This window comes from Acinonyx jubatus, chromosome A2, assembly GCF_027475565.1.
Source record: "Acinonyx jubatus isolate Ajub_Pintada_27869175 chromosome A2, VMU_Ajub_asm_v1.0, whole genome shotgun sequence".
Taxonomy (NCBI): domain Eukaryota; kingdom Metazoa; phylum Chordata; class Mammalia; order Carnivora; family Felidae; genus Acinonyx; species Acinonyx jubatus.
Window position 1 is genome coordinate 147,859,847 of NC_069383.1, and position 16,110 is coordinate 147,875,956.

Consider the following 16,110-nt stretch of genomic DNA (forward strand, 5'->3'; position numbering starts at 1 on the left):
TCGCCCCCCACTCCCAATGGAGATGCGGACAAGAGCAGCACTGTTAAAGGAAACCCCGTTAGAAGTTTCTCCGTCCCCTGGTTAAGATGCGCTTCCCTCTTTCTGGAAATGTATGGTCTGCGTTTTCTCATTCCGGGGAGTAGGGTGGCAGCGAGGAGACGGTGCCAAAAGATGACTCAATAATGCGGCGGTTTGGGGGCGCCAAGGAGGCCGATGACTGCGCATGTGATGGCGTAGGATCCACAGATTTAGGCACTGATGCTCGCCAGCGTAGGAGGCCAAGAACGCCTTGGAGGTCCACTCTGTCAGTCTGGACCTCACACAGAAACATAGCAGTAAGGGCTTAAGAAGCTGCCTGATCATGGGGTGCCTAGGTGGCTCAGTGGGTTAAGCGGCTGACTCCCGATTTCGGCTCAGGTCATGATCTCATGATTGGTGGGATTGCATGGAGCCCTGCATTGGGCTCTGCCCTGACAGGGAGCCTGCTTGGGATTCTCTCTGCCCCTCCCCCACGCGTGCACCCTCTTTCTGTAAATAAATTAACTTAAAAAAAAAAAAAAGCTGCTTGATGCCACATACACGCGTAGACTGGGGATTCTCTCTGCCCCTCCCCCACGCGTGCACCCTTTCTGTAAATAAATTAACTTAAAAAAAAAAAAAGCTGCTTGATGCCACATACACGCGTAGACTGTGGCATCTGGTCTGGAGTAGTCAGAGAGGGCTTCTGAAGAAGTCTTGACACCAGGAAGCTCAAACCCTGAACAGTAAGTAACGTGCAGCAATGCAAGCAGGTACTCAGGTGCACAGGAACATTCCTTGCCTCAAACCTGGCACAGGTGAAGAGGGAGAAAGGGACTTTTGTATAATTGAGACACCATCACCTCAGAGGAAGATTAAACTCAGATTATCACCAGGTATAGAGGTGGGAGGACATACCAGTGCCCAAGTGCCAAAGCCTAGGCATTTTCATGTTCCCTGCTCTTCTAGGACTGGGTTATTCTCAGGCAGAGATGCACATGCCCCAGAACAGAAGCCGACATGCAGACAAGAGCAACACCACTGAGGCAAGTCCCACTAGTGGCTTCTCTCTACTCTGTTAATACACCCCCTCTCCCTATTTCCTTCTAGAAAAGTGGAGTCTGCCTTTTCTGGTCTCTCCAGTAGAGCGGGCCGGGGGCTTGAGTGGCCACCTCTTTCTCTCAGAGATTTTACACACAACAGAAGGTTTCACCAGTGCTCAAGCACATGGGTGCATCTCGTCCAGCCACCCTCAGGGACCATTTTGTCAATCTCCTTAGGATACTACAGAGAAACACTGCTCAACCAAAGGAGACATTCTGGACATTTCTAAGAGGGGAAGAGGGCCAGGTGGTAATGGGAACTGTTACGGCTCAATGGCTCAGCCAAAGTTGGGATGCTGACCAAACACCACCACTGGTCAAGCATCCCGTTCCAGATGGAGTGGGAACTGACAGTTCTGTGGGTAACCAGGTAAGCCTGGACTCCCTGTGCATGGAGGTGAAGACAGAGGCAGTGAGGGCCTGGCCCTGCTCCCTGAAACGAATTATAAAAATAAGTAAATAAATACTAGAATGGTCACAAAAGAAATGTTTCTGATTCAAAAGGAAGAAAACTCTATTACCAACTTCAAAGTGTCCAGATTTCCTGCAGCTTGTCTTTACTCCAGTTAGGTCAGAAGTCTCTCAACTTCCACGTACACAGAACAATTGAAAACAAAATTTTCCAATTGTATTAATCTTCTAAATTCTTTAACGTGAAAAACAACAACCGAGTCACAGTTTTACCAAGGATGTCATTATTTTCTGGTACCCATGAATGAACGTTGAGACCATTTCCTCTTTAGCCTTTTAATATCTATAATTAGATCACCTCAAAATCTTCATACTGCTCATTTTTTCTGAACCATTCTCCTATATTCCTATCTCCTGTTTCCTGTATCCAAGTGAGTTATGCCCACTGCCATGCACAGCTCCTTCTTTAACTCATCACCAGACAACAGAAGGCAAGCAAGCCTGTTGGAGCTCAGTGGAAGGGGAAGGGGGATAGGAGAGGATGCTCATTGCTCATTTCTGCTCCACCTGCTGTTGGTTGTGGGAATTTCACAACCATGATATAAGCTAACTTCTTGGCCTTTTAAAACCCATGTTCCTTTTGGCACCTAAGGGCCATAAGGTCTCCCTCCCTCCCTTCCTTCCTCCTTTCTTTTTAATGTTATTTTCTGAGAGAGTGAGTGGGGGAGGGGCAGAGAGAGATGGAAACAGAATCCAAAGCAGGCTCCAGGCTCTGAGCTGCCAGCACTAAGCATGGTGTGGGGCTCAAACCCAAGAGCTGTGAGATCACGACCTGAGCCGAAGTTGGACGCTTAACAGACTGAACAACCCAGGTGCCCCTCTTTCTTTTTTTAAGTAGGTTGCAAACCCAACGTGAGGCCTGAACTCATGATCCTGAGATAAGCGTCGCATCCTCTACCGACTGAGCCAGCCGGGTGCCCCATTTTTAAATTTATTATTTTTAAAAGGACCATAAGGTTTCTCACTGCTCAGGCTGGCTCACCTTAAGAGGGTGGATGTCCTGGGGCGCCTAGGTGTCTCAGAGGACTAAATGGGCTATGTGCTCAGTAATCCTTAAGTGTGATTATCTTGTAGGGACAGAAACTGGCCTAACAAGCCAAAGCCAATAGCTGTGTCCTCAGTACCCAAAACAGGGCAGAGACAATGCTGATTGTTGCATGAACCCTGGAGACTTACGTGGAAAATCCCTCCTCTAGCCAGAATGTGTTATCTCTTGTTCTTTTAAGATCTCTAATGGTATAGTGATCAATTCCATCCGCGTCCCGCATGTTCTGGAGGCTCTGAGCGGGTAAAACCCATGGATCTTTTGCACACCACTGTATGCCCAGTGCCGTGCATGGGGCGTGGCGCATCCGAGGCCCAGGGATGAGCAGCTGTGGCGTTCAGATTGGCAGGGTCTAGGGCCTCTCTGGCCTTGCCTGCCCTCTGCATGCTGCCCACAGCTTTGGAGCCTTCACCCCTGAGCTATCACTGAAGTTGCTGCCACTCTTCCCACCACAAGCGTGGACCCACTCGATCAGAACCCAAACTCCATTTCCTGTCCTCAATCCTTGGGATTAAACTCTGTGCACTCAGGTTTCTGTCAAGGGTCCTCTCTTTGTAACACCAGAGCCCCTGTGAAGCCACAACACCCCTGCCATACTGTATAACCCTAGGCTTCCACATCTGCTTTGCAGGGACCCAGGGGGTCTTCTGGATGAGGGGCTCAGGGCCTCAGCAGCAGCTGTGGGGCATTCCCACTGGTAGTCTGCTACAATCCCAGGATCTGTGTGTGGTGGGGGGAATGGTATGACTTGCAACCCAGGGAGGGGGAGGAGAGCAAAAACTGCCAGGATATTCCACTTCCCTCTGGATACCCTCTCGCCAGCAAGCCAGAGAAGGCAGAACAGAGGCCAGTGGGTTCTTCCCAGCTCTTTAGAGGACGGAGCTGATTAGCAGGAAGACCCCCATTTGGTGCTCACTGGCCAGAATCCCCTGGGGTACCGGCTCAGGTTACTTACATCCTTGGAAGAAAGACCCTACACAGTTTTATAATCAGAAACTTTCAGTTTATTTTGAATAAACCACTCAACATTGAGCAGATGACATTGCCTCAATTTTTTCTTTGAAGAAAACAAAGATATATGGTAAATTCATGAAAACACTGTGCCTTTATCTTCCATCCTTTGTAGGGCAGAAAAATTCTGCCTGATCTTTCTCATCTTCCTGATGATGTTAGCAAAGGACAGCTACTGGGGACACAAAAGGAAGCTCTCCACAGGTCAAGGGCTGCAGGCTACTGTCTGGGCACAGAACCTCCTACAGCTCTAGTGGTTGGGGGCCACAGCTGGGTACAAGTGCACTACGTGGCAGCCGTGCAGTCCAAACAATGCCCAGGGATGCCCACGGTGTGACTTAAGGCGCAGAGCTGCAACACAGGTCCTGTGCCACGGTGGTGACACGGAAAGGACTTGGTAAGAGAGGTAAAGGCTCCAGACGCCAGGATCTTCCACATGTCAATGCAGCATTGACACCCACCCCGAGGTCCTGCAAGCAGGCATGTTCCTCCTTCAGTGAGCTCCCCACTGTTCCAATTCTGGGCTCATTTGCTGCCCTCCTAGCCTGTTTTCCCACTCCACCCCACAGTTCCTCCCTTGTAGGTGACAGAAAGAGACAGGACCTGACAGGAAGAGAGGGAGCCTGTAGCCAGCTGTGTACCCCATGATCCCAAGAGTCACAGCTGTCTTCTATCTTCAAGAGTGATTCAGTTTACAGCTAACATGATACCTGGGAAATTGCTGACCAAGGTGAAAATGTTTGAATATCAAAGAACTTCCAAAATAATATTCACAGATCTCCCAAGCAACTCTTCTAGGAGGTTAAGGAGGCCCTGTCGAGTATGGACAGCCTGAGGGGAGGCAGTGAACAAAGTCACAGAAACCCCAGGAATCACAAAAGTAACTTTTAAAAGGCCCATAGGACCAGGCTCAGGACAGGCAGGACACCACACAAACCACCTGTTCCTTTGTACTCTACTGTGCAAAAGCTGGCCTTCTCCCCTGACCAGCCCTTCTAGCATCATAGCTGAGACTACAAACCAAGGACTCTCCTGGCCTCAAGACTCCCAGACCCCAGAGATGGTGTCCTCCAACAGCTAAACCCAGGCAAGTGGGAGAGCACCCAACCCTCCAGAGCAGCCACAGAACACACTCCAGATAACATAAAAACCACGTGTGCAAACAAGGCCCCTGAGGCAGGAATACCAGTGCCCTTGGGAGGGCCATGCTGAACTCTGACCCTGAAGTTCACCAGAGAACAGTGTAGCAGGACAGTGTCAGGTTATGAATGGCCATCTGTGAACCTGGTTAGTTACACCACCAGAACACTGGCACAAAAGAAGGGACCAAGGTAAAACAAATTTGTTTGGGGGAATAATTCCCTTTAAAAGTAGATCTCTATCTTTAGGAGACAAAATGAAACAACTGTGCTGAACTCACATCCCCTGGTCTGGAGGGCCACAAGCTCACCTATGCTTTGCTGTGCGCTGGTCTCAGTAGCCAGACCCAGGTAAACCTGGAAGAAAGATGAGCTCACAGACACATAGTGCCATCAGACAATGACACCCTGTGACAAGGCCCTTTTCTGTATTATCTCCTCACTGCAAGGTGAGGCAGGTGCATCCAACCACTAAAAGGCCTCTAAGGACCAGGCAGAAGGCATGACGTGATTCTCTGCGCTCCGTGCCCATTACACAGGCCAACTCCATTCCCCACCATCTGCCACCCATGTTCTTCCCTTGGGACACCAGCTGTGGCCAGACACATGAGAATCCAAAAACAGAGACCCCTGGGGCCCTCTTACAGTAGACATTCTGAGGCAGTGGGGGCAGGCAGCAAATGTTATATTCTAAGTAAAATAGCTAGAGGGTAAAACACTCCATTGCCAATTTATTTTTAAAAAGGGTTCTGTGTAATTCTATGGTTTGCTTTTTTTTTTTTGTATAATTATACAACTTTTGAAAATTACATAAGTTGTAATGATCTAATACTATTAATAGTCATTCAGAAAAAAACTTTCCCTCCCTCCCAACAACCATCCAGGGGGAATTAAAAGTCCTGAAAAGAGGCCAATTCAACGTGGCCTCTACCCTGGTAAAAACAAAAAGCAAAAAGATGAGAAGAAAACAGAAGTGGACTAAGAGGTGTGTGGCCAGTGTCTCTCAGGAGTGGGGCCCTGGCTGTTGCCTGGGGTCGTGAAAGGCAGAGCCTGCAGCATGCAGTACGGCAGCCAGGAGGCCTCGCAGCCACATCTTCCTCACTCCAGCACGCCCATGTCCCACCTAGGTGTCATGGAAATCCTTCAGCAGGGTTCTCCTCCGCTGCTCTGCTATGTGCATCTGGTTCTCTAAGTCCTGCAGCAGGAAAGCAAGATGGTGCTCACACGGCCGTCCCACGCAGGGAGCAGCCAAAGCCATGTCCACCATGTCAGGGGCTATGAGGAGTCAAAGGTTCTGCCCTCCCCACCCTTCTCAGCAGCAGCTTCTGGGCCGCATGCTAACAACCCTGTCACTTTTAACACGGCAGTCCTCCCTGGCCTGCAACAGAAGGGCCAACAAGAGGGCAGCACTTACCCCTCTGTCATAGCTGTCTGCACGCTCCACTTTCCATGACAGGTTTTCGATCTCAGCCTCCAGCTGAGCCTGCTGGTATTCAAACTGTATGGGCAGAGCAGGAGGGTCAAAAGGAGAGGGGCTGCAGCCGGGGCGGGGCCTGCAGATGGAGGGGCAGACGCAGCACCTCAGGCTCGCAAGAGCTACTGACAACCCTGATACTGTCCTCAGCGAGCAGAGTTAGTTCCTGGAGCCAGAGCCAGAACCCAATCAAAAGGCTACCCGAGGAGCACAGCCAAGTGGCAAGGCTACACTCACCCTCTACCCCAAAAGACAGGGGGAAAATTTAAGCCATTGAAAAGAATGCTCCCAACATACAGGGAAACAAATGTTGCAGAAACAAATCACAATGGATCTTCACAGACATGGCGTTCACAGAATCTTTCAGTTTTTCAGCTCTTCAAGTCTTAAAAATACTCAAACCATCTGACTTAGTAATTGTATACCCATTGTACAATTATACACAAAATGTTCCTCAATGTCTTATTTGTAATAATGAAAGTCAGAAACAATAAATGCCCAAATGATGGTATGACCATATAACAAATCATTTATCCTATTATTAAAACCGGTATTCACCAGCCTGGTAAATAATGACAACTGCAACAATAAGCAGTTATAACAATTGAATGCGACACATATAATTAACATTAAATAGATAAAAATAATTCTAAAAGGCTGAAAAATGCTAACAGTGGCCATTTCCTTCTGGTGGGATTATGGATGATGCAAATGTTTTTCTATGTTTTCCAACATTTAAATAAATGTGAATTACTTTATAATTGGGGGAAATAACCCATATCTAAGATACAGAATTAAAGATGTAAAAGAGTCCACTATAATTCAGAGACATGCATGCTGGAGATCTCCCAGGCATGGGCGCTGGCCTTCCAAGTGACCACAGAACTTTTTAGCCAATTGCCCTATAAATATAGCTGTCCAGGGGCTTTGACATATCTACCTTACTATTACACAGAATGCCAGGGCATGCAGTCTATTTAAAGATGCCTAGAGGAGAAGTGAACTTCAAAAACTGACAGCTTTTAGGGGATGAATCACTGGAATCTACTCCTGAAATCATTATTGCACTATATGCTAACTAACTTGGATATAAATAAATAAAATGAAATAAAATGAAATAAAATAAAATAAAATAAAATAAAATGAAATAAAAAATATATATATTTAAAAAAACTGACAGTTTTGTTCTGCCCTCCCAATAGCTAGAGTCTGGTCCCCACTCTCCTGGAAAGTGCTAGTAGACAAGGGCACCTGTGAAGCTAAGAGGGCAGAGCAGAGGACTGCCTGGCCTTACCAATTTCTTCCTGGGTCCAGACTCCATGTAGTACGCGTATGGGTAAGTGTACTGCAGGGTGTATCGGCACTGCAATAGGAGAGAGAGAAGGCACCTGTGCCTGTGAACCTAACCCACATGCATCTCAGGCAGCTCTCACAATTCTTACCCTACCATGTGAGTTAGCCTGGCCCTGGCCCTGGCCCTGTAGGTGTGGGCCCAAAAGAAATGAGGCCGAGCTCAATCACAGATTAATTGGGATATAACATGGGAAAAGCTGAAACAAAAATGGTCACAGAAGAACCCACAGTTCCTTTTTTAAACTCTGATTTATTACCAGCAGCTGCCTCAAAGGCTCTTCCCTCGAGTCGGACATCAGAGTCCACACACACAATCTCTTAGCTCCCTCTGAGTGATGTGTGGATGAGACAAAAGAAGAAAAGAGTTTGAGTTCTCCCTAAGGAGAACTAGAAAAGGGCTTGCAGTTCCTTCCCTGGGGTAGAGGCAGTGGAATCCTCTTCTTGGAAGTGCCCCCCACTGCCTGCAGCAGGCTGGGTCCTCAGGAGACACAGCCCAAGGAAACATGGGCCCATAAGCAGAAGCGTGCAGAGCTGTACACAGCGCTGCGTTCCCTTGCCCCACACAATGTTTCCCATCCTTAGAGGTTTGGGCCTAACAGGGACAGGCGCTGGACCAGGGATCAGAAGAGTGAGGCAGTACACACCTTAGCCAAGAGCTTGGCAGCATTCTGTAGGTACTGCCAGTCGATCCATGTCCCCAGATTATTCATGACCCTCTCCTGAATCTTTTCATGAATCCGCTGGTACGTCTGTGCCTCCAGCTGCAAGCTCTTGTTGTGGTTTTCCCACTACAGGGTACAGAGAAAGGAGAAAAGAGCAGAAGTCCACACAGAAGTTCAGAATGGCTGACACCTTGGTTGGCACAGGATGGCCACAGCTTCATCTAACTTATGGGGACTGTGTGTCCTTGAGAGTGCAGGAGGAGGACTTCTTCAGTCCACACTAACCCTGTCTGCCTGCCAGATCACCCTACCCTCTAGGGCAATAGGGCTCCAACCCTGAAGACTAAACAAGGCTAGGTACCCATTGGTCTACTGTGCTTAGAAACCAAATGTGCCATGCTTGTGGGCTTCTGAAGAGTCTTCCTGGGAAGAACTGCCCTCTAAATCTGATTAAGATGATAGCGGATGGAAAAGACTGATGGTCCCCTCATTGTCCTTCAGCCATCATTCAAAGAGCTTGTTGGTCTTGGCTGCTCTCTGGAACCTGAAAGCTACATTTATGGAGGTATCACTCAGGTCCACTGAAGGAGCTCCATTCCCTGACTTCTGTGTGCACATACCAGTACACCAGTCACTGGGAATTCTACCTCAGAAGGCCAACTGGAAGAAGCCCAACCCTGAAGAGCAGCTGCAGAAGATGCCTACCCTCTCAAAGTAAAACAAGTACTTCTTGAGGGCCTCCCTGGCCTGGGCTTGCTGGCTCTGGTTGACAATGTCGGGGTTCTCCTTGTACCGACTGCACTCATAGTACTCGCTGCCATGGGTCTTCCAATCTCCTAGACACATCCAGCAGAAGTCTGTGAAGGATGGAGAAAGAGGCATTTACACCCACAAGATAAGATCACATTCCTCCAAAGGCACAGGCAAAGCAGTAGGACAGACAGATCCTGTGAGGGAAGTGGGTGGGGTTGTCACCTGACCAGAACTTCCCAAGGGTACCGTTTTCCAGATGGAATGTGCACATCTCCTCTCTGTCACATCCCACTGTCCCTGTGGCCTTTTCTTGTTGATATGAACAGTAGCCAGAGGAACCTCTCAGTTCCATGAGCACATAAGCTTGGTGCCTTTTTAACCCAACACAGGTAGATGCTGACTGTACAAGACCACTAGTAGGCTGTGTCAATGCCACTGAGAAGCAGAAACTTGTCCAATGAGGCCCATCTGTTCGTCCAGAACACATATTTCCCTCCTGACTACCTCCACCCTCGTAACACCCGTCCTAAGAACATTTTGTACGTGAAGCTGGGAATAAAGGCTTTCCCCTATTCTGTCATTATTTAAAAAAGAACATTTCTATAAAACCAACAGCTACCCAATAGTTCATATTTAGAATTATAAGTCTGCTTCTACACTAAGGAAGCAAAGAGGGAAAAATAAAGATCTACTATACATCCAACAATTACCATCTCATGGAGAGGAGCCAACCAGTCTGTCACATGGCCAAAACCTGATCTATAACCTATCTCTGCCAAAGACACCGACAGTGGGTAAACTCTGTTTTACCAGGATTCAAGTTGGCTCACTGACTTACCAAAAAGACCTCTTATAAAAACGTGGAGGAGCTAAAGCCAAACCCAGAGACCTAGAGGTTGTTCGCTTCCCTTCTCCTGGAAGCCCTCGCCAAATAGCAGCAAAACTGTGATCTCCTTAATCAGGTAGGTTGTGCTTGCTATGGTCGTAAATATTAGGGTTGCCCGTATAGGTGGTAGAACTATATAGCAAAGCAAAGGAGGTAGTAACTCTGGGTGGTAAGGGATGGGGAGACTATGGGAAGGGACACACAGGGAACTTCTTGAGTGTGAGGAATGTGATGGGGTGTTCACTTTGTCATTTCTCTTTAAACCGTATGCATGTCTTATGCACTGTTCTAAGTAGATGATACACGTCCCTCTCACTCAAATGCATAGGGTGGGATACCACTGAGGAAATATGCCACTACCAGTGGTCTATCTTCATTCTACACTTCAATCGCTATTTCCTTCTAATGCCTTGCCATGTTCACTCTGATTACAGTGGGCTCCTGGGAAAAATAGCATGAGATGAGACCCTTACAAAGAGAAACCCTCAGGGCCCCCTGGTCAGCATCAAAGCTGCTGTGTAGACTTGTCTGGACATACTTTCTACTTGGATTTTATTTCTTTATTTGATCTTGCAGGAAGGAAAGCAAAACCAACAGGTCCTTCTATGCAAGCTACTCCTGATGGATGAAGAAGATCTGAAAGGCCAAATCAAAAGACCCTGTGGAAACTTTATAAAACCTTGAAGGAAGACTATTATGTTACTCCTTCCAATAAAACAGCTGCTCTAAAAGATATCTGTAAAGTAGCACAGATAAGCCCCGAACTTACCTGCCTTGGCAAAAATAAAAAGAACACACTGAAATCTTCTTGGGTGACTGAGGATCATGAGGTTGTCAAAGAGTCATCCCAACCTTCACTTCTGACTATATGTGTGAGCGAGATGGCAGCAGGATTATAAGAGGCACCAGAAAGTAATAAGTCAAAAATCAAGAGCTGCTTTACGCTGGCGATTATAAGTGACCAAGGCTGCCCTTTGTTTTGTCACTTTACTACAAAAGCACTCACTAAACAAGCACTGGAGACCCATGCACAAGACTGTGCTGCTGGGCCTTGTGCACCACACCTAGGACTCACCGTGTTTACACTTGGAGCATTGCTGTCAGAGGGAAACAGAAGAGAACATGTTAAGGGCACGCTGACCAAAGGCTCCATGGCACATATGCAAAGGGTACAGGCTTCTGCTCACCATGTGATTGCAGCCTCCGTTCTTCTCAATGCAGATGTTACACTTTGGACACTGAGGAGACAGAAGGGCGCCATTAGGCTCACACACCACCAGGCTGGTTCTAAGACAAATTACACAAAGCTCTTGGCACCCGTGCCCAGCAGCTCATCGTGCGAGCCCTTCTGGGGAGGAGCATCTCACTTAAATGTGGCGGGTCGCTGAGGCTGGAACAGCAATTCAAGGAAATAAGGTCAGCACGTTTGGCTCTGAAACACTCCAAGCACTGGCTGAGCCCCACTAAGTCTTCCACCATCTGTCTCTGCCACGAGGCTGCTCAGATTAAGCACAAGCTGAGTCAGCACAATGTCTTCCTGCTTGGAAAGAATGCCAAGCAGCACAAGAGCTGCCACACCAGACCACGTCCTGGTCAGCTTGCCTGGACTTCTGCCTCAACGAGAGAGCAAGGAAACAACCTCTAAAGCTCACCTGCTCTCATTTGAGAGGTGCCACAACGTAGGCAGCAATGCAGAGACCAGTCTGATGCTCTGCTCTCCCATTGCCACGAAGTAGACTATGTTTAATGTCACAGTCACAGCTGTGTTGTGAGTGCAGCAACTCAGCACATGACTGGCATAGGGTAGGTGCCAAGTCACCCAGGGTTCAAGGGGCTGAGGGCCATGTTTTCCCATGGGAAGTTTCAGAATGAGAACTGGGCATGCCCAGGCTTGCATGAAAGCCTCGCTCTTTATTATGTGTTGCTATCAACCACCTCCTGCCCAGGGCTATTAAAGCCTGGGAGGCATTAAAACAAAATCTGGTTTTCTTCTAATTAGTTCTTCTACTGGTCAAACTTTTCCAGGTAGGTCAGCATTTTATTAAAATAAATGCATCCAACGCATACTATGATAATTCGCTGCCAACTCTGCCAAGTCTGGGAAAGGGTCTGCAGACTTCAGCAAGGGCCCTGGGGCCCTGGGTGTTCCGCACTCAAAAAGCCAGCCAGCCTCCCAGGCGAGGACCTAGGCAGCATTAAGGAGGGCAGATCCATGACAGGTAAGATACAGTCCTTACGTCTTTAGTGTGAGCACTAATGTAGTTGGCTGTTTCGGAGTCATCTGCACACTTCGTGAGCCATTTCCGGATTGTGGCGCAGTCTGTGGGGGCGTGATACATCTGACGACACTTGAAACTTAAAACCAGAAAAGAAAGACATTCAAATAATTGTTAGGCCAGGGTCCTATGTTTTCAATTTTCCTTCTGTCAAAGCCAAAAGATACTGAATTAGAGCTTTTCAAAGAAGTAAAGTTACCTCTCAAGGCCTTTGGGATCTTTACTTACCCAGAATTATACTTAAAATATTGTATGAATTTCTCTTCAATCTAAGCACTTCTAAGATATACTCTCAATACACCCAAATAAAACGTTTCTGTCTTAAATTATCTTGTGTGGTGTCAACCCTCTTTGAAAGGATGTCAAATTCAGAGTTTACTCAAAGTGCACGGTAAGGTGCTCTGAGACAGATAACTTAGCTCAGATCCCAGGCAAAACCGAGATCCACTTTCCGAGAGCTCTGACTTAGCTCCCAGCCAGATGCACACAGTATGCACATCTGTCAGAATGGGTGCTGCCTGCAGGACACATCTGACGATGCCTGAAACTTAAAATCAGAAGAGAAAAACACTCCAACACTCACTGGGCTACAGTTCCGTGTTTTTAATTTCCTTTTATCCAAGCCAATACTATGTTGGGTAGTGAAGGCTCTCAGGCAAACAGTCTAACAAATGCCCCAGGGGAACAAGTTCATAACAAGTGACACAAATGATGGAGAGCAACTACGCTACTGGTTCTTAACCTTTGGTAAGCCAGACTCCCTCAACAATGTCTTGAAAGGCAAGAACACACGCACACACACCCGCACACACACACTTTCCATGTAGTTTCTCTGAAGCGCTACCATGAATCTTCTAGGGAGGCATGATTAGGGACAGACATAGATATAGACCTAAATTATGGCTCTGCCATCACCTTGCACACCTCCATTTCTTCCCCAAGAACATAAGGGTAACGATATCAATTGTACAGAGCTGTGACAATGAAGTTGACGTGATGAGAATAGTGTCTTTCCCATGGTAAGCCTTCAGTACACGTTAGCTATTCCCATATCTATCGAATGGAATAAACTCCAAGTAGATGTAAACTACTTTTATGAATTACAGTGTTTTAAAATTAACCTACGCAGGCCAACATGGAGAAAGATTCAGATGCTGAAGACTGTTGCTTTCAAATACAGGGATTTGGGATATGGGATTATCTGTGTAGGCAAATACACCCCCACATAGACACAATCTCTGTGCCATGAGTCTTAGCAGCATAAACCACAGCATAGTCTCCAAGAATCTGTGCCACTTTTTTGTCTCTGAGCACTGTCAAACATCCCATGGGACGTGAGATGCTGGGTACATACTTGGAGCACTGCCCAAGTGGAGCCCACTTGGAGCAGAGCTGCTGTTTAGGCTCTAAGACCCTGTCTTTCCCAGTCCCACCCTCACCCACAGCAACAGCAGTGGTGCTTTGGAGGAGGACAAGGCAGGAGCCCAGGGATGCTCAGCACTCACACTCACTCTTACCAGAAGACCTCGTTGCACCGATTGCACTGTACTCGGCGAGCTCTAGGCTCCTGTACCCGAATAACCATGGGGCAGTCTGCACCAGGGCACAGCTGGAGCTGGTAATGACTCTGTGAACACACCAAGGGGAAACAATGAGGACATCCCCTAGTCACTGCTTCCAAATCAGACCTCCCTGAGAGCTCAAACACCTTCTGTTCTTCCAGCTGATGACTTCCATCAAAGGGCTATAGGAATTCAGAAAGGATGCCACAAGGAACAGCATTAGGTAGATACTGAAGACCTCTAACGTTTAGCTAAAACTAGATAGCAAATCACTGGAATGACTTAAGGCTAGATTACAAAATGGAATACAGAATTGTGTCTGTGAGATGAAAGTGCACAGGGACCAGGTCTGGAAAGGAACACAGCCCAATCAGCTGTGCATCTGAAGGTATTATATTAAGTGAAGTAAGACGAAGAAAGACAAATACCATATGATTTCACTTATAGGCAGAATCTAAAAAACAAAATGAACAAACACAAAACAAAAAGGAGAAGGGAGTTATGGGATGGGTAAAATGGGTGAAGGGGGTCAATTATATGGTGATGGATGGTTAACTAGACTTACCGTGGTGATCACTTTATAACATATACAAATACTGAATTATTACATCACACACCAATTTTCCCTAAAAACAAAAACTCTGAAAGGCTCGATGACCCTCACGCATGTACCAAAGGCAGCAAACAACACAAAGAACAAGGCACTGCTTATCCCACAGCACGTGCATAAGAAGACCGAGATGAGTCAATCCAGTAAGCTCAGGCACAAAAGACAAAGATGAAAACTGTGCTGCATGAAAGCAGCAAGTCTCAACTGGAAGCCCAATGGAGGGGATGGACTCCAAACACTGGAATTCTGGACAGGTTTTTAAACTGCACAAGAAGCAATACCCCTTCTCTGTGCTAAATCACACAGGGAACCAAATCCAAGAGCAACTCCTGAGATCTCCATGACTCATGTTCATCCCCTGACATACAACAGCTTGTTAAGCAGCTGGGTAGAAGGTGAGCACGCCTGACCATTCTATCAGAGAAAATCAAGGTTCAGAGAGGTAAAATAATGGGTCAAAGCCTACACAGTGAGGAAGTAAGAGACGTGGGATTCACGTTATTGTCAGTCTGACTCCAGGGCGTATGTTCTTTCACTACCACTCTAGTGGTTTCTAAACTTTTAAAAAGCTGTGCAGCTCTTTCTTCAAATTACAGCATGTAGGAACGCCTGGATGGCTCAGTCAGTTAAGCGTTCAACTTCGGCTCAGGTCATGATCTCTCATGGTTTGTGATTTTGAGCCCAGCGTCAGGCTCTGTGCTGACAACTCAGAGATGGAGCCTGCTACGGATTCTGTGTCTCCCTCTCTCTCTGCTCCGTCCCCCACTCATATTCTGTCTCTCTCTCAAAAATAAACGTTAAAAAAAAAAAAAATACAGCACCTAATGGCAGCTTAGTCTACAAAGTAACCGTGATGAGAATGGATGGGAAGTAGGTGAAGACAGAGGCACAACAGGGGCTGGGCATACCTCCACATAGTCCCTAAAGAGGTAGCGCCTGTATTTGTCTCTCAATTCTTCATTGGGCAGCAATGGAAACACGAAGTCCTCTGGTGTTCGCAGTGGGCAGTCCTGAGCCATGCAAGAGACTCCTGTTGAACAAAGGCAACACGATGGACAACTGCGTCGCAGAAGACACAACAAGAATATATTTCCCCACTGAGTTCAACCAACAAATTCAGATTCCATATAGGAAACCCTTGAAGCCACAGAATGTATTAAAAAAAAAAGAGAGAAAAATTAATATATTTACAACGATGCAACTAAGATTTCTCTCAAATTACATATAAATCACAAATAAATATGGGGCGCCTGGGTGGCGCAGTCAGTTAAGCGTCTGACTTCAGCCAGGTCACGATCTCGCGGTCCGTGGGTTCGAGCCCCGCGTCAGGCTCTGGGCTGATGGCTCAGAGCCTGGAGCCTGTTTCCGATTCTGTGTCTCCCTCTCTCTCTGCCCCTCCCCCGTTCATGCTCTGTCTCTCGCTGTCCCAAAAATAAACAAACGTTGAAAAAAAAAATTAAAAAAAAAAACCAAAAAACAAATAAATAGCACCACTAAAAAGGCAGTATCATTTAAAAAATCCTATACAGTACTTTGGGCACCTGGCTGGCTCAGTTGGTAGAGCATGCCACTCTTGACCTCGAGGACGTGAGTTAAAGCCCCGACTGGGCACAGAACTTAAAAAAAAAAAAAAAAAAAAATCCTAGGGGCACCTGGGTGGCTCAGTTGGTTAAGTGTCTAACTTCAGATCATGACCTCATGGTTTGGGAGTTTGAACCCACTTTGGATCCTCTGTTTCCTCTCTCTG

The 16,110-nt window shown here is 47.1% G+C and overlaps 1 protein-coding gene across 4 annotated transcripts in view; it reads right to left on the reverse strand.

Moving 5' to 3' along the window:
• Nucleotides 1-5,498: 5,498 nt before the first annotated feature.
• Nucleotides 5,499-16,110, reverse strand: part of ARIH2 (ariadne RBR E3 ubiquitin protein ligase 2) — a 47,420-nt gene continuing 36,808 nt past the window's right edge. For 3 of the 4 annotated variants that reach the window (XM_027038686.2, XM_015077036.3, XM_015077037.3), the window contains 10 exons: nt 15,272-15,393; nt 13,709-13,818; nt 12,153-12,270; nt 11,103-11,153; nt 10,991-11,012; nt 8,982-9,133; nt 8,259-8,402; nt 7,556-7,624; nt 6,202-6,285; nt 5,499-5,982 (listed from right to left, as the gene is read on the reverse strand). In XM_027038686.2, the coding sequence (XP_026894487.1) occupies nt 5,911-5,982; nt 6,202-6,285; nt 7,556-7,624; nt 8,259-8,402; nt 8,982-9,133; nt 10,991-11,012; nt 11,103-11,153; nt 12,153-12,270; nt 13,709-13,818; nt 15,272-15,393 (944 nt within the window). In that variant the 3' untranslated portion in view covers nt 5,499-5,910. Of the gene's footprint in view, nt 5,983-6,201; nt 6,341-7,555; nt 7,625-8,258; nt 8,403-8,981; nt 9,134-10,990; nt 11,013-11,102; nt 11,154-12,152; nt 12,271-13,708; nt 13,819-15,271; nt 15,394-16,110 lie in introns of those variants that run through there. The other variant, XM_053219415.1, reaches the window with a different exon arrangement.